At 46.5% G+C, this 23,572-nt stretch overlaps 2 protein-coding genes and 1 long non-coding RNA gene across 11 annotated transcripts in view; 2 read left to right on the top strand and 1 right to left on the bottom strand.

The window, feature by feature from the left end:
* The window catches only part of SLC4A1 (solute carrier family 4 member 1 (Diego blood group)), a 44,111-nt gene extending 33,820 nt beyond the window's left edge, over positions 1-10,291 (top strand). For both annotated transcript variants that reach the window (XM_081836448.1, XM_081836447.1), the window contains 7 exons: positions 318-488; positions 2,261-2,350; positions 2,564-2,727; positions 3,954-4,207; positions 6,104-6,273; positions 7,417-7,590; positions 8,851-10,291. In XM_081836448.1, coding sequence (XP_081692574.1) covers positions 318-488; positions 2,261-2,350; positions 2,564-2,727; positions 3,954-4,207; positions 6,104-6,273; positions 7,417-7,590; positions 8,851-8,931 — 1,104 coding nt within the window. In that variant the 3' untranslated portion in view covers positions 8,932-10,291. The remainder of the gene's footprint in view (positions 1-317; positions 489-2,260; positions 2,351-2,563; positions 2,728-3,953; positions 4,208-6,103; positions 6,274-7,416; positions 7,591-8,850) is intronic.
* Positions 4,121-17,183, bottom strand: LOC309327289. Of its 3 annotated transcripts, none has more exons than XR_014150487.1 (3): positions 16,203-17,183; positions 13,639-14,049; positions 4,121-4,245 (listed from the first exon to the last, which is right to left on the bottom strand). It is a non-coding gene; the product is annotated as an uncharacterized lncRNA (long non-coding RNA). The 3 variants fall into 3 exon arrangements; XR_014150488.1 differs by having other exon boundaries at positions 4,238-4,349; XR_014150489.1 differs by lacking the exon at positions 4,121-4,245 and having other exon boundaries at positions 13,590-14,049.
* Positions 17,184-17,251: 68 nt separating this feature from the next.
* The window catches only part of UBTF (upstream binding transcription factor), a 46,457-nt gene continuing 40,136 nt past the window's right edge, over positions 17,252-23,572 (top strand). For 2 of the 6 annotated variants that reach the window (XM_081836454.1, XM_081836449.1), the window contains exons 1-3: positions 17,252-17,591; positions 22,082-22,234; positions 23,310-23,485. In XM_081836454.1, the coding sequence (XP_081692580.1) occupies positions 22,177-22,234; positions 23,310-23,485 (234 nt within the window). In that variant the 5' untranslated portion in view covers positions 17,252-17,591; positions 22,082-22,176. Of the gene's footprint in view, positions 17,592-17,736; positions 17,949-19,201; positions 19,411-22,081; positions 22,235-23,309; positions 23,486-23,572 lie in introns of those variants that run through there. The other 4 variants (XM_081836453.1, XM_081836451.1, XM_081836452.1 and 1 more) reach the window with 4 other exon arrangements.

Below are 23,572 nucleotides of genomic sequence, written 5' to 3'. Positions count from 1 at the left end.
TGTATGATTTCAGACTGAAGGTGGAGGGACACTTCTTTCTTTCTTTTACACGATGGGGATTCAAAATGGTACCCCACTGCCTGTATTCTAAAATGGTGTAGTCAACTCTATCACCTCCCTCTGCTTCATACGTAGACCAGGTCTAAGACTTACTTGTGTGCTGCGGGAGAAAGGGTAGGAATTATTTTGTTGCATGTAACAACATGATTTGGGTGGTGGTGTGGGCACGTGTGCTAATTTTAGTTGGCTGTGTTGTATGGCGTCTCAAGTCCTTCCCACTGTCCATTCCACATTCTAACACATCTTCCCTCTTACAGATTTTTGAGAAATTCCCTCTGCAGAAAAACTATAACGGCACCGTTCTAAATGGGGATCCAGACTATCCTGTACCCAACACAGCCCTGCTTGCCCTTATCCTCATGGCAGGAACGTTTTTCATCGCCTTTTTCTTGCGCCAGTTCAAGAACAGCAGTTTCTTTCCTGGCAAGGTAAATCCTACATTGCACAAGGGAAATAGGACTTTGGCATGGATTTTGGAAGGGGACGGCTTAAGTCTGTGCCTGCACTAACAAGTTCGTTCTATCTCTGTATAATGGCCAACCTACAACTGGATTTAAATAGCAAAGGGCAGACTTCAAACTGAAGCAACAAGACACTGGGAGAAGTATTTTGGTCAGCAAATTGGTTTAGAATAAATGGGGCTTCCTTAGCATTCCTACCACATTGTACCTGAAGTATTAAAGAGTAATAAACAGAGCTGCAATGTTTCATCAATTACATTAATCAATTTATAACGTGCCAACTGATTGGAAAGCAGATTTTACATTTTTTGTTGTTATTTTTATCACAAGTACTTATAAAAAGCAGATATGACAGGTGCTATCTTTTAAGAAGCATTGCTTCTGATATTAGAGATAAGAAGGAAAGCCTCTTCTAATATACTTGCTGCAATAGATGTGTGCATCATCTAAAACCAAAATATACTTTTTTTTCATAAGGAAGTTGATGCATGTTTAATCCATTAATCGCCTCATCAACTAAGTTTTCTTTAATCATCATCACCATTTTATTATTTGTACCCCACCCATCTGACTGGGTTGCCCCCAGCCACTCTGGGTGGCTTCCAGCATATATAAAAACATAATAAAACATTAAAAACTTCCCTAACCAGGGTTGCCTTCAGATGCCTTCTAACGGTTGTATAGTTACTTATCTCCTTGACATCTGATGGAGGGCGTTTGACAGGGTGGGCGTCACTGCCGAGAAGGCCCTCTGCCTGGTTCCCTGTTAACCTCACTTCTTGCTTCACCGCCAGAAGGCCCTTGGAGTTATACTAGGCATAGAAGTCAACATCTTAAAAACCTGTTTTGGTAAAAACCGAGCTCTGATGCTTCAGAGGCACATGTAAAAGTGTATGGGCAATAACTTCACAGAAGCCAAAAAGGAGAAAAAGCAGGATTTCAAGGAAACAGACGGGGTTTCCTCCACAGCCCTTTCATTCCAGTGACTAAGGCTACAATATTATGCACACTTACATGGGGATAATTCCCCCACGGAACCCAGTGGGATTTAACTTCCAGTTAAAAATGCGTAACATTGTGCTGTAGCCTACCAAAGAAGTAGCATAAATTTTACCAATGTAAGCAAATGTGCTTAAATTGCAAAATGATGATGGCGATGATGAATTCAATTTATATACTGCCCTTTATCAAATGATCCCAGGGCCGTATATAACATCAAAACACATTACAGAACATAAAAAGCACCAAAATAAAAAGCATGCTGACAGAACAGCCTAACATGACTTGCAGAATTTGGTGCAGCTGTGGTATGAAATTGTTTTGACTGCAGAATATGCACAGCCCAGTGTATCAGTCACAATATATGACTAAAGGGTTGCTGGTGCAGTTTCTGAGTTTGTCCCCCTTTTAATCTGAGTCTAAACATTCCCTTATCAACATTGAGGTCTGTAAATCACCCAACAAAAACAGTCTCTGGCAGTATTACCCCCTTTTTTTAAGTTCCACACTTTGCATGTTTGAAGGGGAAGATCATATTTCTCATAATCAGATCAAAACTTTTAAAACTGAATTAGTTATATTTCCTTTGTCTCCAGGGTCAGTGTGGATGCCTGCCCTGGTAGCTGAGAACCCCTGTTCTATCTCATTTCTAAAGATTCAGCTGGTCTTATTCACCTCTCACCTCCAGCCCTATATTGCTGAATTAATGTGGTTCTTTCTTACTTCTTATTTTTTGACAGATCCGCCGTGTGATTGGTGACTTTGGTGTCCCTATTGCCATCTTCATCATGGCATTGGTAGACTACTTTATTGAAACCACCTATAGTCAGGTGAGTACCTGGTCACTATCAGTAACACCCTCTCCTTCCTTCCGTCTAAGTCCAGTGGATTCCAGGTTTTTATATCCTTTCCAAGTAGAAAAAAATGAGTACTGGCTCACTTTCCTGTCTGGGGTTGTCAACCTAAAATAATGTGGCACTTCCTGCACTGGGGGCCAACAGAACTAGAGTTAATCCGTATTCATTTCGCTTGTTTCCTCACAGAAACTGAAAGTCCCCAAAGGCCTTGATACCACCCATCCAACAAGGAGCTGGTTTGTTCATCCACTTGGAGAAGATGGGGCGTTTCCCTGGTGGATGGCGCTCGCTTCCGTTGTGCCAGCCCTCTTGGTCTTCATCCTCATCTTCTTGGAGTCACAGATCACCACGTAAGGAATTTGGAGAGTGTATAGGAAAGAAAAGCAGCCACAAGGGTCAAGTTTTGTATCTACTGCAGTGAGTGTGTTGCTAGGTACTTGGGACACGGGTGGTGCTGTGGTCTAAACCAGTGTTTCCCAACCTTGGGCCTCCAGCTGTTTTTGAACTACAATTCCCATCATCCCTGACCACTGGTCTTGCTAGCTAGGGATGATGGGAGTTGTAGTCCAAAAACAGCTGGAGGCCCAAGGTTGGGAAACACTGGTCTAAACCACTGGAGCCTCTTGGGCTTGCCGATCAGGTCAGCGGTTTGAATCCCCACGACAGGGTGAGCTCCTGTTGCTCTGTCCCAGCTCCTGCCAACTTAGCAATTCGAAAGCACGCCAGTGCAAGTAGATAAATAGGTACTGCTGCAGTGGGAAGATAAACGGCGTTTCTGTGCGCTCTGGCTTCCATCACGATGTTCCATTGTGCCAGAAGCAGTTTAGTCATGCTGGCCACATGACCTGGAAAGCTGTCTCTTTAATAAAAACGAACTCATAAACAACAAAAAAGGTTTATTGATAAATATTTTATCAGGTTTGTTGAAAGAGCAGACACCAATACAGATTTGAATAACATTTGCATATGCTAATTTATAAGCATAGCTGCAAACGTAACTCAGAGAAGAAAAACAAGCTTTGTCTCCTGCTGTGAGGGCTTACTCTGAGCTATGGCATGCCAATGTGATTTTCTACACTCAGTATACTTATATGTGAATTGGACACCTCCATCCCACCTGAATTGCTTTGGCAATAAATGCTTCTTATGGGCATGTTAAAAAGAAAACAGGATCACTCTCTCACACACGCATGCACTACCTTCCCCTCTCCACCCAGCTGTTGTTATGTGCCTCTGGGCAAATACAAGTCTCACTGGCATAAAAGACCCAAAGCTTGGGACATTTGAGCCAGCCCCCATCAATGTCCCTGTACGCAGACGCCACTTTGAGTTGTCACCTGGTAGCAATGCTTAGTTATATCACGGTTGTTGGGATGTCCAATCTGTCATAGAATCATGTCAAATAAATATTAGGTTGTATCCAATGCTAGTCATACCCAGAGTTGACCCATTAGAAATAATGGGCATGGGTAAACTATTAATTTCCATAGTTCTACTCTCTGTGTAGGATTTAGCTGCCCGCAACCCACTTTCTTCTTCATTTCCTCCCTGCCCCCTTCTTCTTATTCTTCTTCAGGCTGATAGTGAGCAAACCTGAAAGGAAGCTGGTGAAGGGTTCAGGTTTCCATCTAGACCTGCTTCTAATTGTTGGCTTGGGGGGTATCGCACCCCTTTTTGGCGCACCTTGGCTCAGTGCCACCACAGTGAGGACTGTCACACATGCTAATGCCCTGACAGTGATGTCCAAGACTACAGTCCCAGGGGAGAAGGCCCATGTCCAGGAAGTCAAGGAGCAAAGGATCACTGGCTTGCTGGTGGCCATTCTTGTAGGTGAGTTCTTCTGATACAGATTCCAAGTTTGGGGGTGTCTAGGGATCAAAGTAGATACTATTTACTTACAAAATAAGTATTTTTATACTGCCATCTCATGAAATATCAGGGAGGTGTACAACGTTGAAATGTAGAATACGATCTAAAAAAAATAAAAATACAGATAATTATTACGGTGAGTGGCTAACACAAGAATATCTTTAATAAAAACTAATTCATAAATGACAAAAAAGGTTTACTGATAAATATTTTATGAGGTCTGTTGAAAGAGCAGACACCAACTAGGCAATACTGAAGGTACCTCTCTGATACACGATTATATATTGCTGCTGTTAGTCTTGTAATACTATTGGGTTTTTAGTATTGTGCTCTTCAGATGAAGGGTGGCATATCAATTTAATAAATAATAATTTTAACGTAAAAAAAAAAAAGGTGAGTGGCTAACAAAAATTTAAACAGTTGCAAAGGCCTGTTTGCATAAAAAGGTCTTCAAAAGATGCCTGAGAGTAAAAAAATGAGGATGCTTCCCAAATCTCTGATGGAAGAGTGTTCCATTAGCATGGGATTGGTGACACTAAAAGCCTGATTTCTAGTTGACCACCTGTCAGGTCTCTGAAACACAAGTAATAAGTAACAGTGTTCCTCTGGTTGGTCTCAGTGATGTAAAGAGCTCAGGGGTTCCTTAGGTTTTCCTGGAGCCAAGTTGTTCAGGGCTTTGTATTTCAACGCCTTGAATCCGGCCCAGTAGCGTATGGGCAGCAGAAGTTCCACATGCTCTCAGGTGCCTGTTCCCATCAACAGTGTCACTGCTACATTCTGCCTGAGGCTTCCGGACCAGGCCCAACGGCAGCTCCACACTGAGTGCGTTGCAGTTATCCAGTCTCAAGGTTACCAACGCAGTTGCCAAGTGATCCTGATATAAGCTGCTGTATAGCTGTGGGCAGGCATGTTTGCTCCCATTTCTTCCCTGTTCTCTCATAAAGCAGGGTGCGGCAAGGTGTCTAATTTTCCCATTGAAAGGAGCGCAGAGAGATGAGAAGAGCTGAACATCCCTCACCTTACTGCCCTGCACTCCTTTGCTTCCACTTAGGCACTTTTCTCTCAACCCAGCTCTTGCTTTTCACCGAAAACTTTATCACTCGCTTTATACATCAGGCGTGGGAACCCTGTGACCCTGCATGTGTTGTTGGACTGCATCTCCCAATACTGGACATATCGGCTTGAGCTGATAGGCCTTGGAGTCCAAGAATATTTGGAGGGCCATAGGTTTACCCCGTGGTTATATATGAATGGGGCAGACACTGGGAAGGCATCCCCACCCCCAGTTTCTGCCCTTCCTCTTGTAGCTTGGCACTGTCCACCTTTGTATGAAAGAGGCGTGGAAAGGCTGGATGAAAGAGGGGAAATTATGGGTTCAGTTTCAAACTAGTATGAATAATCTGCTAGACTTGATAGGTAGCAGATTTATGAATGCCCTTGAGGAAATACCTGTTCTCACAAATCCTTAATTCACCCGTGGATCTCATTGCCATGTTCTGATAGTCTCTAGAATAAGTTTATTTTGAGAAGAACTGGGTAAAGCCATCGAGGCAGCTACTAGGTCTACTAGCCATGATAAGAAATGGTGCAACCCCCATGCTTGGTGACATCTTGAAAACCAGATGCTGGGGAAATAATGAACAGGGGATTAATTATCACAATCAAGTTCTGCTGTGGTATCTTAACTTGTAACTCTTGGTAGACAGAACAGAGAGCCAGATGGACAGTTGGCTTGCTGGGTGGTGATTGTTGTTTGTGTGCCTTCCAATTGGGGAGGAGATCTCCATTGGTGTCACCCTCCAGCTGAAGGCGTGCCATCCTAAGTAACATGTGCCATTGCTTTTTACCCGCCTACAGGCCTTTCCATCTTCATGGAGCCCATCCTGAAGCTCATTCCACTTTCCGTGCTCTTCGGCATCTTCCTGTACATGGGGGTGACATCCCTAAATGGGATCCAGCTTTACGACCGAATCCTTCTCATGCTGAAGCCGCCCAAATACTACCCGGATGTGCCTTACGTTAGAAAAGTAAGCCCGGGGGATCAGAAAAAGTAGTGCTTGGAGGTTCAGGGAGAGCTGCGGTAGACGAAACAGATAAATCCCCACAGGGAAGGAACCCTACTGTTTGAAACATTCATATGGGGTCCCTGATAGTCATGGATATACCTAAAAGGCTTGAGTAGACCTGGTGATCAGTTGTAGAACCTGGCCCTGTGTGTTAATGTCAGGGCTCCAGCTGAAACTTGAAAAGTATTCAGGATGCCTCTGAGCATGTGAAGTACTTTTGTGGCAGAAAATATAGTTTCCAGAAAAGCTGCAGCCTCTTTAGTTCTCTCCCCCCCCCTTCCCAATTGACTATTCTATTCTCTGATCTTGAACCTAAAATTTTAAGAATCATAGAGTTGGAAGGGGGCCTGATTTCAGCTTAACTCCAGATGGAGGCTTGGATCGACACGGGATTCACCATGGCTTAGTTCTGGAGTCATAACGAAGCACGAGTGCATCTGACAACATGGCTTCCCAGTGATACAGGAGAAGGGGGAAGGAAGGTTTCCTGGCGAGAAGGGGCAGATGATGGCCTCCAAGTAACATTAAGGCCCACCATCCCAGTTTAGAACTTTGTTGCAAAGAGAAATGCACTGAAATAGCCCCAGGTGGGGCTGTAGCTCAGGGGTACAGCATGTGCATCACATACAGAAACTTCCAGGTTCAGTCTCTTCAGCTAAAGAGGCCTTAGGTAGCAGTGCTGAGGCCTTGGAGGTCCATGGCCAATTAGAGTGAACCATCACGGGCTAGGCGGTTTCAATGGCCTCAGTCGGTGCTTGGCAGCTTCATAGGAAGATGCCCACACAGAGAAAAGTTGAGGCATACTGAATGGTATGAATAGGCCATTTTATTTTGACAGGAGAATTGCTTCTGAACTTTCAGTGGTTTAACTGGGCTTCATGAATCGTAAAATCATGGCGTTGGAAGGGACCATGAGGATCATTTAGTTCAACCTCTTGCAATGGAGAAATGTGGGGCTCAGACCCACGAGGGTCTCATGCTCTACCAACAGAGCTGTTGGCTGAGAACCATGCTATCTATCTGTCTACAGACCTTGGTTGTCAGGCGGGAGACAGGTAGACTGCTGGCACCTCTGACTGTTTCTTGGGTCTTCTTCCTTTAAAGGTAAAGCCTTTGCGGATGCACCTCTTCACCTTCACCCAGATTTTGTGCCTGGTCTTGCTGTGGGCAGTGAAATCCACCCCAGCCTCCCTCGCCTTGCCTTTCCTCCTCATCCTTACAGTGCCTGTGAGACGCTACCTGCTGCCATGTTTCTTCAGCAATGTTGAACTCAAGTATGTAAGTATCGTTTGGCTCCTCCTGCTCACTGAGCGACCGGAGGTTTAGATTCAGGTCTCTGTGTGGCCTAAATAGGAAGAAGGAGGGGAACAGCTTGGGATTTTTAGAGTGGTCCCTGTGGGAAATGTTGGTTTATAAAACCTGGATTTCCCCATTAGGTCACATCCACACCATATATTTAAAGCACGCTGTTCCCCCAAAGAATCCTGGGAACTGTAGTTTACCCCTCGCAAAGCTACCACTGCCAGCACTGTTAACAACCTACAGTTCCAAGCATCCTTTAGGAGAAGCCATCTGCTTTACATATATGCTCTGGGTGTTGTCCATGCCAGGGAGGGGGAACCTATGGCTTTCAAGATGTGCTGAGACTCCAGCTCCCATCATTTCCGGTCACTGGCCATGCTGGCTGAAGGTCTAGGAAGCCTGGAAGTTCTCCATTTCTGCTTTATGAGGTGGTTTTCAAACCATGTCCCAAGGAACCGTGGAGTGCTTTAGACATGCTACAGGCGTTCCTCAAATTGAAGATTTGCGGGTGGCGCTGTGGTCTAAACCACTCTTGCCGATCGGAAGGTTGGTGGTTCAAATCTCCGCAACGGGGGGGGGGGGGGGATAAATAGGTACCACTCCGGCAGGAAGGTAAACGGCGTTTCCGTGCACTGCTCTGGTTTCGCCAGAAGTGGCTTAGTCATGCTGGCCACATGACCCGGAAAAACTGTCCGTGGACAAATGTCGGCTCCCTAGGCCAGTAAAGCGAGATGAGCGCCGCAACTCCAAAGTCGTTCGCGACTGGACTTAGCTGTCAGGGGTCCTTTGCCTTTACCTTTTAATGGCAGGCCACCTCTCCCTGATAGCTTGCCCATTACTACTGATCTTCCTCTGCATGGCACAGCTAGGAGATGGAAGGGTTTGAGATACAGGAGATCCAAAAGGAAGTACTTCTCTACACAGCACGTAGTTAAACCGTGGAATCCTCTACCACAAGATGTGGAAGAGAACATGTCTTGTGTCTTGATAGCACAGCAGGGAAAGGGAGTCATTGTCTGGGGCCTTGGAGAGTCTCTGCCAGTCAGAGCAGACAGCATTGGGCTAGTTGGACCAATGGCCTGTTTGGATATATAACACAGCTTCATGTGTAATGACTGTCAAAGGCCACCTAGCCATCCTTGACAGGCGAAAGACATACGTTTATCAGATCCAAGAATAGTGCTCTGTTTGCTGGACCACCTCTAACAGTATATCTCTCCTCAAATTTCCTTCTAGTTGGATGCTGATGATGCTGAAGTGGATTTTGATGAGACAGAAGGCCGGGATGTTTATGATGAAGTCCAGATGCCTCTTTGAGCACACAGTGTGCTGCATCCTTATGACAGATAAGGAATCTAGAGCCCTCCCCCAAAACACCAGGCAAAAAACCCCAAACAAAACCAGAATCTGGAGAAGGTTTTCCCCTTATGTATGTTTATCAGTATACAAAAGTGGCATACTGGTAAATACCTCATAGATGTAAATAACATGTTTGACAAAACATGGATTCTGTAGGATTTAAATAGCTAGCATATGCTTTAGATATTTTTCAACCAGCCACTGTAGTTCTGTAGTGAAATGTTAACAAAGATTTAGAAAATATATATATTTTTCCCCCAGGAGGTACTTGGGGGCGAGGGGGAATCAAAACTATGCAAGAATTGTGAAGAGATGGGAAGGGCATCCATGGACTCCACTTTTTATACTACCTGTCGCCCCACTGCTGCGTGCGTGTGTGTGTGTGTGTGTGTGTGTGTGTGTGTGTGTGTGTTTCCACACAAGTGTGTATGCATGTGTGTAAGGCATTATCCGTTGTGTGCAGAAAGCCCCACCCACGGTCTTCCCAAGGCAGGAAGTACTTCTACCACTGACATCGATATGAAGTTTTGGAAAGAAATGCTGAAAATCCAATTTATATCCTCAAGACGGGTCAAACAGCTTATGTCAGAATGGACCAAGATGCACAAATGAAGCTGGGAAGAAGTGACATGTTCTTTCTCGGACCTGGGAGATGCTAGGTCAGAAAACTCTGAGCACACAAATGAGGCACAGAACAAAAACAACAGCGAAGAAAGTCAACATCCTGGCAAAGGAAAGAAGCAACAACCATCACCTCAGATTAGAAACGTGATATGGAGGAATGGCAAAACCACCCAGTTGTGGAGAAGGATCATGACTGCTCCTTGAGCGAAAAGGCTGTTGGGTTAACAAAATCAGTTACCGTATGTCCTGGCTCAGTGGGGAAGTCCATTGCCCCCCCCCAAAAAAAAAACAGGTTCAAGGGAAAGCTGCCCCCCAGATTTAACTCTTTTTTGCAATTCCCCCCTAGCCTGCCCCACTTGGACTAAAACTATGGTGCTAAAAAGTCTGGATGGCATCATCTAGAAGAAATGTCTCTTCCTAGTGCCGCTCTGCCTTGCTTGCATCCATTGCCGTTAAGTAAGAGCATGTTACTTCTTCATGGAAGAAAAAGCTATCAAGGGCTTGTGGTGGCAACCAGGAGTAGAGGCTGGTGCCTCTGAATATTAGTCACCATAGCAGGAGAGTCTAGCTGTGGGCTTCCTACAGGCATCTTGGCTTGCCACTGTGAGAACAGCATGCTGGACCACATAGGCTTTTGGTTGGATCAGGCAGCAGAGCTCTTTTTATGTTCTTATTAAGGCCACTTTAAGAGAAATGCTCTCTTTAGTATGAAATAGCTACAAAAAATAAGCTTGTCTTAATGGAGAACGATAACCAGGGCTGGGCGTGTGTTTAAAGTGCAGAATCTGTTGTCCTCTGCAGGCTGGAGTCCCGGGACTCTTTAACTTTTTTAATTTTTAAAGGAATTCTAGTCCTCATGATACAGGGAATGCTTGCAAATCTCTTCCAGCAGGTCCTGTCTTTCTCTTTTGCCTCCCCTGCCTTGCATGGTAACACATACCAAAATATATGAAAACCTGTATCAGGGAAGCATAGCTGAGCAGATGCCTGCAAACAAGATTTAAAATTTGCAGAATATATTCTTATTGCAGAGCACATATTTTATTTTTTTCACAGTAAACACATATAGCTACAATAACTCTCATATGCACCTGTCTGAGTGGTGCATGAATGTGCCAATAGCAGCTCTGCTTAATGATTTATGGCTAATCTCATGCATTGCTTTATGGGGTTCCCTATCCTCCACTCTCCTCCTAAAAGCTGTGTGCTAGGTGCTGTTTCTCTTCAAACAGCCAGCAGCCTTAAATCAAGGTATATGTCCTCACTGACCTTCATCTGGCTCCTACATGCTGCCACCACCACCAAGTCAAATAGCTAACGATAAGCTCTCAGGCAAGTAGCTTCCTCCTCCTGATTCTACCTCACGCGGCTAACAAGTGCTACACCTGTCTGTTGAAATGATCCAGACCCTTTTGCACTGGTCTGATGCACAACCCCATCATCTCCCCTCGAATATACGAATCATGTCATGCTATCCGTCAATATATTTGGGATAATTAAAAAACTTCACTTGTTGTGACAAACAGGAATCCAGAGCTGGCAGTAGCTGTTCTAGCATAAATAGTGTTTCTGGGGTTACTTCCTCAAAAGAAAGTGACCAGACAAATCTGGTACCACATTTTAATTTTTTTAAAAAATGGGCAGCCTGACTTTTCTAAATCCCAGGCATGCGTGGGCTACTGTGGTGATTCACTGCAAGCAAAATGCTGTCGCAATATGCCCAGCAGTGCTCTGCCCGTTGTTGCTATTTTGCATAAACCAGGACTGAACCCTGGGCTCAAATTAAGGGTTGGTTAGCATGAATTCAATTAGCAATAGGATTAGGAGAAACAAACGGTAGCATTTCTTCTTCCTATTGCATAACCAATTTATGGAACTAATTGCCACAAGCTGTAGTGATGGACGCTAGCTCTGGTTATGTTGTTTTTAATAATAATAATAATAATAATAATAATAATAATAATAATAATAATAATTTATTATTATTATTATTATTATTATTATTATTATTATTATTATTATTATTATTTAAAAGGATTTGATGATTCAAGGACAATCAGTGGATGTTCGACACGACAAATCAGGAGAACCTCCATCTTTGGAGGCAATATACCAATAGCTCAAACTACAAGGGAGGGCAATTTGTGGCATGCCTTGTGAGTTTCCCAGAAGCAGCCAAGTGGCTACTGTTGAGAAGGCAAAAAATTAGATGAACCATTGGTTGGAGTTACTGTCTTTTATTTATGCAGCCTCAGGGGGAACAAATCAAGAAACACATTCCAGCTTTTAATCTGAGCAAAATGGTAAATTGAATAGACCGATTAATTAGCTAATGTTGTGTGTCTGTGTGTGCATGTGTGAAGGGGGATCTTGAGACTAGACCCCTCTTTCTTGACAGAATTAACCATACCAGCTTGTGTCGGCTGAAGTTCGACATTTCCACGTTACATTAATTAAAGACATAAACTCTAAGGGCTATGTAATTGTATCCTGAAGCCACACTGCTATAATTAGGGTTGCCATTTGGAGGGGGGGGGTAGTCTAGCAGGTTTCTTTTGCCTTTAACAGCTGCATGACAGGCAGAAACTCAACAGATGGATCATTTTTTCCAGCATGGCATTGCAGTGATACGGCAAGCTTTACTGGCTGATATTTAAAAAAATAAAATAAAAATTTGCCACTTAATCTAGGTGTTAAAGGCACAGGAGTCCTCTCAGGAAGAAAGTTGGCATCTCTAGTTGTTGTACACATTTTAAGTTGGTGATAATGAGCTTTTGTAATTTATTAAAATTCATTTTTAATAGCTTTTTGCTTTGCTAGGTTAAAAAAAAATACAATGCAGGATTTCACCTGTGCTTTGCATGCAACTGTGTGCTGCATTTCCTTTATGTTATTTTTCTCCGATTGACTTTAGAGAGGATTGATTCAGCCAATTGTATTACAATTGTTTTCTTGATTATAACAACAATTAACAAAAGCAATAAACCTTTTTCTTTCTTTTTTTTTAAGAAAAACAGCAACTTGTTCATTGTCTTTTCAACCCAAAACCAGTCTTCGGGTAATCACTGGGTCGGGGGGCAGGATACGGTCAATTATCATTGTTATTAAAGTCCATGTGAGCACTCTTCAAGGTGAAAGATTTACGTCTTTGTAGGGACAGGCCTTTTCTAATGTGATCGGTAGTTTTTTCTGTTACGGCCAAACAACAAGGCCTAGGGGGCTACGGGGTGGTGTGCTTGGAAGCGAAGTGCTAACCCAGCAGCCAAGGCTGCAGCCAATTCCCCAAAGCAATGAGCCTGGTCATGAGTTCAGCAAATCAGATGGACTGGCATCCAAGGGGAGAGGCAACTAAGGTTGTTGGGGATTCCCCATGCTGTGGGGTGAGTGGGCAAGGGGTTTAATCCTGGAAGCAACTATGGAGTTAGACTCTGATTGAAGGGATGAGATTAAGGCCTAGTTTTCACTTTTTGGTGACAAAAAAACTGTGTTATGGATGTTACCACTTCAGATTCCAGGTGAGGGGGTCCCAAAGTTGAACAAATATATACTCTACAACCTTGTGGTGGTGAACAAGTGTGGTGAACAGCTTTTATGCAGAAATTTACTATGGACGGCCTGTTTATTCAGCATCCATCCTGATTTGCTTGCACAAAGCTTATGTGGCAATTAACTATGTCTGGTCTTCATTATTTGTTGATTAGTTTACAGGTGATTAGAAGTAAATGAGCATTCATCCCGATTTGCTTGCAGGGTGATTTAACAGGTCTTCCCCCTAATAATTCGTTCACCCCCCACTTTTCAATTAATTTCCCTGTCCCTTTCCAAACCACAAAGAGGTTTGTTTACAGTGTATTTTGTTGTGCTGGGGCAACAAAGTGCTTTAATCCACTTTAAAGGCACAAACAGAGTTCCTTTATGCTTTTATATCCATCTAGAAAAATATAGATAATCTGGAGGCACCCTAGGACACAAAGAGGAGGGCTTTAAAAAAATTAACATATGGTTTTGCTTTATTCACCGTGCAAAACAAAATAAGCATACCTAGAATGCACAGCCATCCGTGGAGAGATTTGGGTTAAGGACTGCAGCTCTTGTGTCAACAGAGGTTCTGTGGTCGACTCACTAAAGAAGTGTGTCTTGGAGACTGGTGATACTAACAAAAGCATTTCCTCCACCCAGAAAATTAAAAGAGAGGAAGAGTTATCACCTGTCCTTATTCCTGAATTGCTAGTTTTCTGGGTACAAGGATTTAATGTATTTTTAAAGAGAGGAGATTTGATCATCTGAACCTTCATCTTCCACATGAAGGGATACAGTCTAGGCACAGCTTGGCCACCAGTGTGAAAACTAGGCCAAAATCATTGAGGTTGAAGAGGCAAGCTGAAGTCAGTCAAAGCAGTCCAGTTTGATGTGGCAGGTACATTGAAGGAAACAGGTTGTGGTACAGGTAGACTGAAGGAAGAAAAAGGAGTGTGGTGCCCTGGCTAGAATGGCAGCCTTAGGCTTGGGAATGATGGAAACTGTGATTAACAACTCACAGCTTCTCCAACTTCTGCCCCACAGAAGTTACCACCCTCTTTGAGGTGGTAAGCCTGGGTCTAGGCCGCCGCACCATGTCAGACTGCAAGGCATTGTGGCTCAAAGAACTGAATGCAGAAATACTGCAGGGCAGTTTCTAACTTTGCTTTTCCACCGACGTTTAAGTCTATCACATGCAAGTTAACATTTATGTATGGGAGAACATTCAGTCACGTGAGTCCCCAGTAGAAAGCAAACTATCAAAAGGGCTGCATACAAACGGGCTTGCTAAATGTGCACGAGTTGCACAGACCAGACTTTTCTGTGTCCACTTCTGTCCACACCTGAGCACTCTCAATTGCCATCTACACTAGTGGGTGAAGCTTGATGGGGCACATTTGCAGTGTGTGTTACTGTTGGCTCTTCTCAATCAGTACTTCCCCACCTTCCCTAAATTCAGGAAACCTGAGGTCCATTATGAGTATCCACACAGCTATTTGTTTACCTGTATGTGGACTTTTTTTAAAAAAAGTTTTCTTACATATGTAAAAACAGGTTAATAAAATAAATAAATACATGTTGCCCCGGGCCCTGAGCAGTGCCTCATCAATGGAAGTAGGGATGGTGGTGATAGATAGCACTCAGCAAACTTCACCACACATAACTGCAGCAGAAAGTTTCTTGCTATGTACACAAAGTGTTGAAAAATCCATCACTGTCTATTTTACAGTTGGGGTACAGACCTTTTTTCAAACTCGGGGACCTGCTCTTGTCTGAGAAAATGGCCCAGAGCCATGTGGCAGCTGTAGGTGGGGTCAGAGGCCAAAGTGTGAGGAGCCAGAGATGTGAAATTTACCTTTGTACACCAGGGTAGTTTCTATGAACATGCAGCACACACCCCTCTCAATTCCCCACCCAATCTGCCAAGATGCATTATCAGAGCTTACGGACACATTTCAGGCAGGCAAGAACATTCAAGGATGTAGGATGGTGAGGGGTGTGGCCTATAGAAGAGGCCTGAGGGCTAGATTTGGTCCCCGGCCTAGCATTTCCTCACCCATGCTGTATTATACAGTATACTATAGGGATGCCCACGTGGCAGCCTGTGTGTTCTCATCTGCAACGTGGTAAAGCGACAAGGGTAGAAGAAGCAAGCCCACTCCCAACAGAATTTACATTTAGCAGCAAATTAAGCGAGAAGCAAAAATGAGCTGCTCTCCGTAAAATGGCAAAAATGCAGCATAACAGAATATTCTCAAAGCAATGATAGCCAAACGATTTGCTGCAGAGGTGGGAGATGGGAGCAATATCTTATGCTGCTGGGATAGCTCAGTTCCCAGTGGGCAGAGCATGAGACATAATCTCAAATTCATGGGTTCCAGCCCCACATTGAAGAGAGTTGGACTAGATGATGCTAGGGGCCCCTTTCAACTCTACAATTCTACTTTTCTATTATCTTCACTGTCACACTCATGACAATCAATACGTATGTATTCCCATGACGTTGGGCTTTTCCAAATATATATTAGAAAACATAACAAAAACATTAAAAGCATGAATACAAATTAATCATAAATATGATAAGTGCCCTCTATAAAACTTGATCCATGCACAAAAGTTGCTATCTCAAAAAATACTTTGTTACAACGGTTTGCAACATATATATTACATTATTTACCTGGGAGTAAGCCCCATTGAACTCAGTGGAGCACGCATCTTGAGTAGACATATGCAAACTGCATTGTCAGCCTTTTACAGTAGGTACAGAGGGGTTAGGGTCAGCCAAATCTACAGTTCTGTGTCCCCTTACTTGGCAGAATGTTTACCTTGAACTGAGTGGGATTTAGTTTGCAGTAAATGTGCAGGTACATATTTAAAAGCCACTGCACAGATGCTCAAATCTCCACACACTTGCTCATTCCCAACAACTAGGGAAAATGGAGGAAGTAAAAGCAAAACGCAGTACGATTCAGGGTGGGCAGCGAAGAGTCCAAATGGATGGGTCTCGTGATTCAAAATGGGTTTGGGGGTTTGTCATTTTGCTTTGCCTTTTAAATTTCAAAACTTATCCTTATAATATAAATTACCTGTGAATGTGTTCCCCTCATTAGAACATACTTCCATGTTCTGTATGAGAGACAGGCAGACGTGACGCACACGCCTCCCTATCCCTGAGATCCCGGGAAGCGGAGAAATTATTCCCGGTTCCAACTGGAAAAACATCACGGAGACCAGACGAGCGCCGCTCATCCGCGGTGGCCCGTTTTTAACGCGGGGGGGGAGGGGAAAGGCGAGGGCGGGCGCGTTGATTAGCTCCCTCTGCCCCCTTCCCCGCCTCTCCAACCCATAACTCCTAATTGCATTCGGGTCTGTCTGTAAAAGTCGCTTTTGCGTATTGGAATCGGCGTTAATTTGACAGGCAACTCTGAAAGCAGGTGATTGGCTGCAGCCGGAGATGACGCCCTTAACAACAAAGGTGGAGCTGGAAAAAATTAGATTATAGAGAAAGAGAGGGAGGGAGGGAGAACAAAAAAAAATATGAAGCCTGGCATTTGACTGTAAAAATCTATAGACGAGTGTCATTTCCACGCAACGGCTAGAAAACAACACCGAGATTAGTGTCAATAATACCCAACAGGGAGTCACAAACTCCTCCCCTCCCTTCCCCGTTGTTTACAAGGCAGGGAAACTGGCACCTTTTCGTGGGGGGGAGCCGCTTGTTGCCAAAAATATGTCCGCTCTCAGAAATAATCTAGTGCTTTCGCTGCAGCTATTTCCTGCTCCTTCCGAGTTTTTATTTTTTAATTTATTTCGGATCGCTTCCCTGTCCCCCCCCTCCCCGCCCTCTTGATGCAATCGTTTGAAGGTGGGGGAGGAAAGAAAGGGGAGGTCGCAGGAGGAATTAAAATCGAGTGCGTGTGATTTGTGATCGTTTTACAAGCGCCAAGCGAAGAGGATTTGTGGCAAATGCAAGGTTTTCCCCTCCTCTCTTTTCTTTTTTCCCTTTCCCCTCCTCCCTCTTCTCGTTTGACTACAGTGTTGCAAAAGCAGAGAGCAATAAAAACATACGCACATACACACACACACACTCCACACACCCCGAGACACTTAGATCCACAACCTGGTGAGATCCGAGAGAGATCGGACCACCACCCCCGGAAAAATAAATATGCTTCCATTTCTGCAATCCCGTTTAGGGAGCAGATGGAAAAGTGGGGACTTGTGAAGAAAGGCTGTGAGGTTGCCTAAGGATCCGGGAGCCGAAGAGACCGGCTGATTGGAAGAAAAAAGCAGAGCGATGGAGGCGGGGGAAGTGCGAGCTCTCTGCGGGGACTGGAGCGAGTCCACGCCCGGGGCCAGCGCTGCAGAGCTGGCGTGCATTCAACCAACGCTTCCCAGCTAAAGCGAGCCCGGGAAAGAAGAGGGGGGGAGGAAAAAAAGGGGGAGCTTTCCTCCAAAAGCCTTCCGATCTGCAGGTAGGTTGCAGACGTAGAAGGGGGCTCCGAATCTCCCCTCGAATCAGCTCCGGCATGGAGCCCCCCGTTGCAAAGGAGGGTGGGTGGTGGGTAAAGGACGGATCAGGGGGAGGGGGGGAAAGCAGGCACGATCCGAGGCGACGCTGCCTCCAGCCGGGGCTGCCTTTGCGGCAGTGCGAGCGCATGTGGAGCTCGCCATTAACCCGACGCTGCGCTCCGCCATCTGGGGCTGGAGGGAGGCGCTTTTGTTCCCTCCTCGAGCTCCGGCAGCGGAGGAAGACAAGCAGGCGGCGGCCGCTGCTCGCAGGAAGCAGCCACCGTCACTGCTCTCCTCTGCCTGCGTCTCCTGGGTCCTCGGTAAGGCTGAAAAAACGGGGGCTTCCGCTCATTTTTCGGGGTGCATCTTTTTTAAAAAAGAAAAATATTATTTCGGCGTTTTTCCCCGCCCGCTTCAACACATTTTTGGGGGAGGGAGGAGACTGGTGTTATTTTTAAATATATTCATATTTGAGAACCAAACAGGTTTTGGTTTTTGGAAAACGTGTTTTGGGGGCGCGCCCCCTTTCCATCGAGCGGGGCATCGGTGGGGGGAAGCGGATCGGAGCCCCCTTCCGCCTCCCATGCGCTCGCTTAGGCGAAAGAGGCCGCCGCGTGCGGCCATGGAAGGGCGAGAGAGAAGGCAGGCGGTGGCGGATTCTCGCACGCCGATCCTCGCTCGGCAGGGGCAGAAATAACTAGGCGGTACAATCCGGGGGTTCAGAGACTCGATCCCCCTATTTTCTTTCTCCCCCGCCCATGGTTTAGGCTTATTTTGCAACCGGGGGGCCCCTGCTCGGGTTAGAAAGGAAGGCGAGGCGGTGGAAACAACCAAGCCGCCGCCGCCGCCTTTCTCTGGCTGCCTGCAGAGGGAGAGAAGCCAATGGACGGCGGGGGAAACGCACTCCTTTTCCCTTCGCTTTCCACCGTCCTCGCACGCTAGTTTTGCTCCCATGCCTTTTCCATTGGACGAAATCGAGAGCTCAATGCCGCCGCTTGATTTTATTTCGGAAAGGGTATTGTTCCCCGCTTTCCCCCCGCGCGCTGGGGACCTTTGGCGAGCTCGGTCGGCGCAGCCTTTCCGACCGGCTGCAGCCAGCGCGCTCCTCCGCCATCCGGAGGGTGGGTCCATGCAGGCGAGGTCTTCGGCGTCCCTCCCTCCTCTTTTCCTCTTGCTCTCTCCCCCGACGAGACGCTTTTTTCGGGGGGCCCCCCGCTGCGGAGCGAGTGTGGAGAATCGGGTGAGCGGGCTTTGGCTCCGCCGAGTTCCCGTGCGCCCTAGGCGCGCAGGGGGAGGCGCTCCCCGGGGGTCTGGGCGCTGCTGCTGGTGGAGGCGGCGGCAGAAGCAGCGGCAGCAACAGCCACGACGTGCTGCCCTCCCTCGGCTCTGCCTGGACGCCCCCAGCCGGGCATTCATTTCTCCCTCCCGCCAGCCTGCCTTCCCCGCCCCCCTTCCACCAGCGGCTCCGATGGGGCTGCTGCAGCAGCGGCTCTCCGGCTCCTGCTCCTCCCCACTCGCGCCTGCCGCCGCCACAACGAGGCGGGCTTGTCTCAGCCTTCTTAACCGCCTCGACGAGGTGAGACCGACGGAGAGAAAAAGAGACGCGCAACTCGCCTGGCGGCCCCCTTCTCCGCGCGCGCACCGGGCTTGGGGTCGCTGCCTGTTCCGAGGCTGACGGCGCGGGATCCGTTGCTTCGCGCTGCGGGTACAGGATTTGGGGGGAAACCACAACCTCGCCCTTCAGTTTGGGGACGGCTGCTCTCGGTTTCCTCGGGATCGAAGGCGAGTTAATCGGGGGAAACGCGAGAGCCAGCCTCGCCTGCTCGACCACGTTGCCCGACGGCGGGGAAGAGCCACCCTTCTCAAGTGGCTGGTCTCTCTGGGGATCTGGGGCGGCGGGAAAGCGGTTTGGGGATACAAAGGGGGGGAGAGTTAGAAATTTGAGTAAAGGCATTTGGTTAGAGGGAAGGGACTGGGTCGCACTTCGAGGATTTACGAAACCAAGATCCAGCGGGGAAAGAGGGTGATCTCTGTTAACAAAGCGGAGAAATCGTATGGGGTTGTGTGTCGAAAGAGAGCTGGATCTTGAATCAATCCCGTAGCAATCCAACAAAGCGAAGAACGGGGAGGGGAAAAGAAATCTCGGGAGCGGGTGATCCGGTGATCCAAAGTTCCCTCCTCCTGGGAAGGTCGACCTAACTCGGTGGAGCGCTGGATCTGCCGAAGAACCGAGGCTTCGGTGGAGCCCTCCTTCCTCCTTGCCCTCGGGAGGAAGGGAGGTTCAAGGCCAGAGGGCTGGAGCCCGTCCCGGGGTTTAAAAAAAAAATACGTGTGCGAGGGTGGGCGGGAGAGAGGAATCGGGCAGGCGAGGCGGCGGCGGCGGCGGCTAGATTTTTCCTTCGGTGGCGCCCGCAGGGCGTGTGGAGAGGACGGAGGCGGGGGGAGGAGGCGAGGCAGCTGCAGCAGCCGCTCCGACGGCTCGGCTCGGCTCTCCCGCCTGCCTGGAGACAGGCAGAGAGCGGGAGGAGGGGGGCAGCAACCAGCAGCAGCTGCGGCTCTTCTGCTGCAGGGAGGCGGCGGCGGAGATTGGCTGCTGCTAGCGCGGCCTCGGAAGAGCAGATGGAAGGGGAGGGAGGGAGCGCAGAAGAGGCACCCGCAGATCCCACCCTCTCGCCCGGCCTGCCTCTCCTCCACCCCGCCCCGCAGTCCCGCCTCTCTTTCCCCACCCACGCTGGGCCAGGGATCCTTGGGCTTGATTCAAAGCCGAGCCCGCCCGCCCGCCCGCCCGCCCGCCCGCTTCCTTCTCGGCCAAACGAATCGTTTCTTTTGCCTTCCCTGCAACCAGAATCCCGGGGATCTCTTCCTCCTCCCAATCAGGTCTCTCGGCTTTCGTTTCTATCCCCTCCCCCTGTCGCTTCCCTTATATAACACTTCCTGTCCTCGCTCTTGAGGACTAGCGTACCAGTTGCCCTTAAAAAACAAAACAAAATACGGATTCTCTGCTCACTTAATGTCCATAACCCTCATTCTCTTCTCCTGTACACTCCACAAAGTAACCCGCTTCTCTTCATTCTCCTGTTCCCCTTTTTTAACCACTATTGCCTTTTGCTCTTAACCTTCCTCATAGCTGTCTGTGTAGGCTACCTCGTTTTTATCCTTGCATCAACTCTGTGAGGAAAGTTACACTGAGGGGGAAGGGGGAAGTTACTAACTGGCCTATTGACTTAGAAATGACCACATACACCCCCCCCCCGAAAAAATCAAGGTGAGAAAGTGGAACTCCTGGAAGGATCAACTGGGCTGCACTAGAAAATTTTGCAGAACAGGATTCCAACCACAGCTTGTCCTGTTTTACACATTTTTAAAAGAAATTGCTAACTGGCCCAAGATCACTCGACTTTTATGGCAGAGTAGATAATCAAATTTAGGCATCCTCGGTCCAAGTCAACACTCCAAACTCAAGACTACCCTGGCTGTAATCCCCCCCCAACCCTCTCCTGTGATTTATTCCACTATCAAACATTTTGCATTCCCCTTTTATGTGACATAGATTCCACTCTGGGGCCTCCCATGCCTAGTGCTGTTGGAGGCCTTTTCTGTTTAGAGGATCCCGCTGAGACCTACTTCAGCTGTGCAGATTCCACACCCCCAACTTTTAGCACACTTAGCCCCATTTGTGAAATGGATTCCTTTCTGAATTCAGATTCAGGTTTGGTAAGGCCCTAAGCTACTAAGGTAATGGGGCCCTTTATATGTCAAGCTGTCCTTTGTCAACAAATGGTTGCTGTTTTTTGTGTTGAATAAATGCTATTTGGTAATTTATGGACCTAATTGTTATCTAAAGCCATTTGTGCATAACAAAATATGTATTTATCAAGGTAATTGTTGAACTGAAATACAATTAATAGGTTTTTTTCTTTAATTTGGGGGGGGGGCAAGAGAGTGGGGCCCTAAGCTATATCTTATATATAAATCCAGCACTGACGCCAATGAATAGATGTGCTGTTACAATCCTCTAGGTCAAGGGGTAGACAGACGTTGCTGGAGGACCGTTCTTAGTTCTTATCTCTTGCTGTTGGCCATGATAAGATTCAGGGCCCAACTTTTCTCTAGGGAAAGAGAATTCCAGAATGTTCCTGTGGCCGTCTTTGGACACCAGCCGTTTCCTCTGCCTACAGGAAACCTTGCCCTCCATCTACCAGAGAAGATAATCCTGTTACTGTTCACATAATCACTTACCCAAGGGTGAAAGGAAAATGTGTTGAGACCTTGATTTTATCAAAACTCCTTTCTTTTTTTAAAAAAACTCACTTGAACTCACAGGTTCAAGTTTAGGACTTGTTATTCTGTGTGCAAACAAGCCCCCTGTTTTTGGAGGGGACATGCTGGTGCTGTTAAGAAGGGCAGTAGCGGGAAATCAGAGGCTGTAACTCCCGTTCGTTCCTGCTTTCAGGGTGAAAAGTGATTGACGCCATCGTGAAGGGGGGCGAGAGGGAGCTGGAAGGGGCAGACCCAGGAGGTGTCACCCTAGGGTCCGAGAGGTGGAGGATGAACGGAGAAGCGGATAGCCCAACTGACTTAGAAATGACGGCCCCCAAAAACCAAGGTGAGAAGGTGGGAACTCCTGGGATGGTCAACTGGGCTGCGCCAGAAAATTTTGCAGAACAGGATTCCAGCCACAGCTTGTTCTAGTTTGCATATTTTTTTAAAAAAGAAATTGATTGCCGGACAAAGTAAATCCTTTATAGAAGTCTCATGAATTAGCTTACTGAATTTCTAGCAGATGGGAATGCAGGAAGGAGTTTTCCTTTTTCAGCTAACTTGGTGCAGAGCTGTCCGTCTCTCCTCTGCCACCCTAGTTACTTGCCTAATGGCATTTTCTGGTTGTCTGTGGCTACCAGGCTAAGTGCTTAAATACAAGAATACTTTATTACCTCGTTCATGCATTCCTAGTCTCTTCTTGAGAATATGATGTTTGCCATCTATGCAGGGCCTCCTCCCCACCCCCCACTTTAATTATATGATTTAGAATATATTGGGGATTTTTCCTGGTCGTGGACAGAAGGTTGATTAAACATGAAATTTCCAGACCCTTGGGGTTCATGTTTGCATGTGTTGCTGTTGAACTCTTTATGGGCAAAGCTAAGACTTGCATGCTGGGATTTGTAGTCCATGGGTACTGCTTTGCTATGAACATGGAACCCTGTTGGCAATTGCTTTGCTGTTATTTTATATATGCTTCTAAATCCTCAGCAAGATACTAAGAAGAGTCTATCTAAGGCTTGATGAGGCGGAGGTAGCCTCTCTGTGCATCATTATATAAGCATCCTCATACTCCTGCGAATTTTGACACAACCCAAATTTGAAAAAGAGCCATTGGATTCTTGCTTACAAATGGTAAATAGTCTAATTAGGGAGATAGAATGTTGCTTTCTTTAGGATCCTTGAAAAGTGCTGTACATTGAGCTCTTGCAATAAGCACGTTTTTAAATAAAATTTTATATTTAAACAATATGTTGACTTCAACAGGACTTACTCCCAGGTAAGTGGATATAGTATTGCAGGCTGAGCAGATGATTTCATTGGCTAAAAGCAACTTGGTGATGAACCCTAGTATCCCTAGTGTATGCCAGATGTAATGTATGATATACAGAGTATATGTTTCCCCTCCCCTCCCGCAGACCGTTGGACCCAGGAAGATATGCTCACTCTCTTGGAGTGCATGAAGAACAATTTGCCCTCCAATGACGGCAGCAAGTTCAAAACCACCGAATCGCACCTGGACTGGGACAAAGTTGCCTTCAAGGACTTTTCCAGTGAGATGTGCAAGATGAAGTGGAATGAGATCTCCAATGAGGTAGCCTTTTTTATACTTGATACGGGTCTGTGACATGAAATGTCATTCTAGTATGAGGATGGGGCGCTTCTCTTTGGGCTGGGCTCT

Source organism: Podarcis erhardii (genome assembly GCF_964252035.2).
Source record: "Podarcis erhardii genome assembly, chromosome: 13".
In the NCBI taxonomy this organism is placed as follows: Eukaryota; Metazoa; Chordata; class Lepidosauria; order Squamata; family Lacertidae; genus Podarcis; species Podarcis erhardii.
Note: the sequence above shows the minus strand (reverse complement) of the source record. Positions and strands in the feature narration are given on the sequence as shown.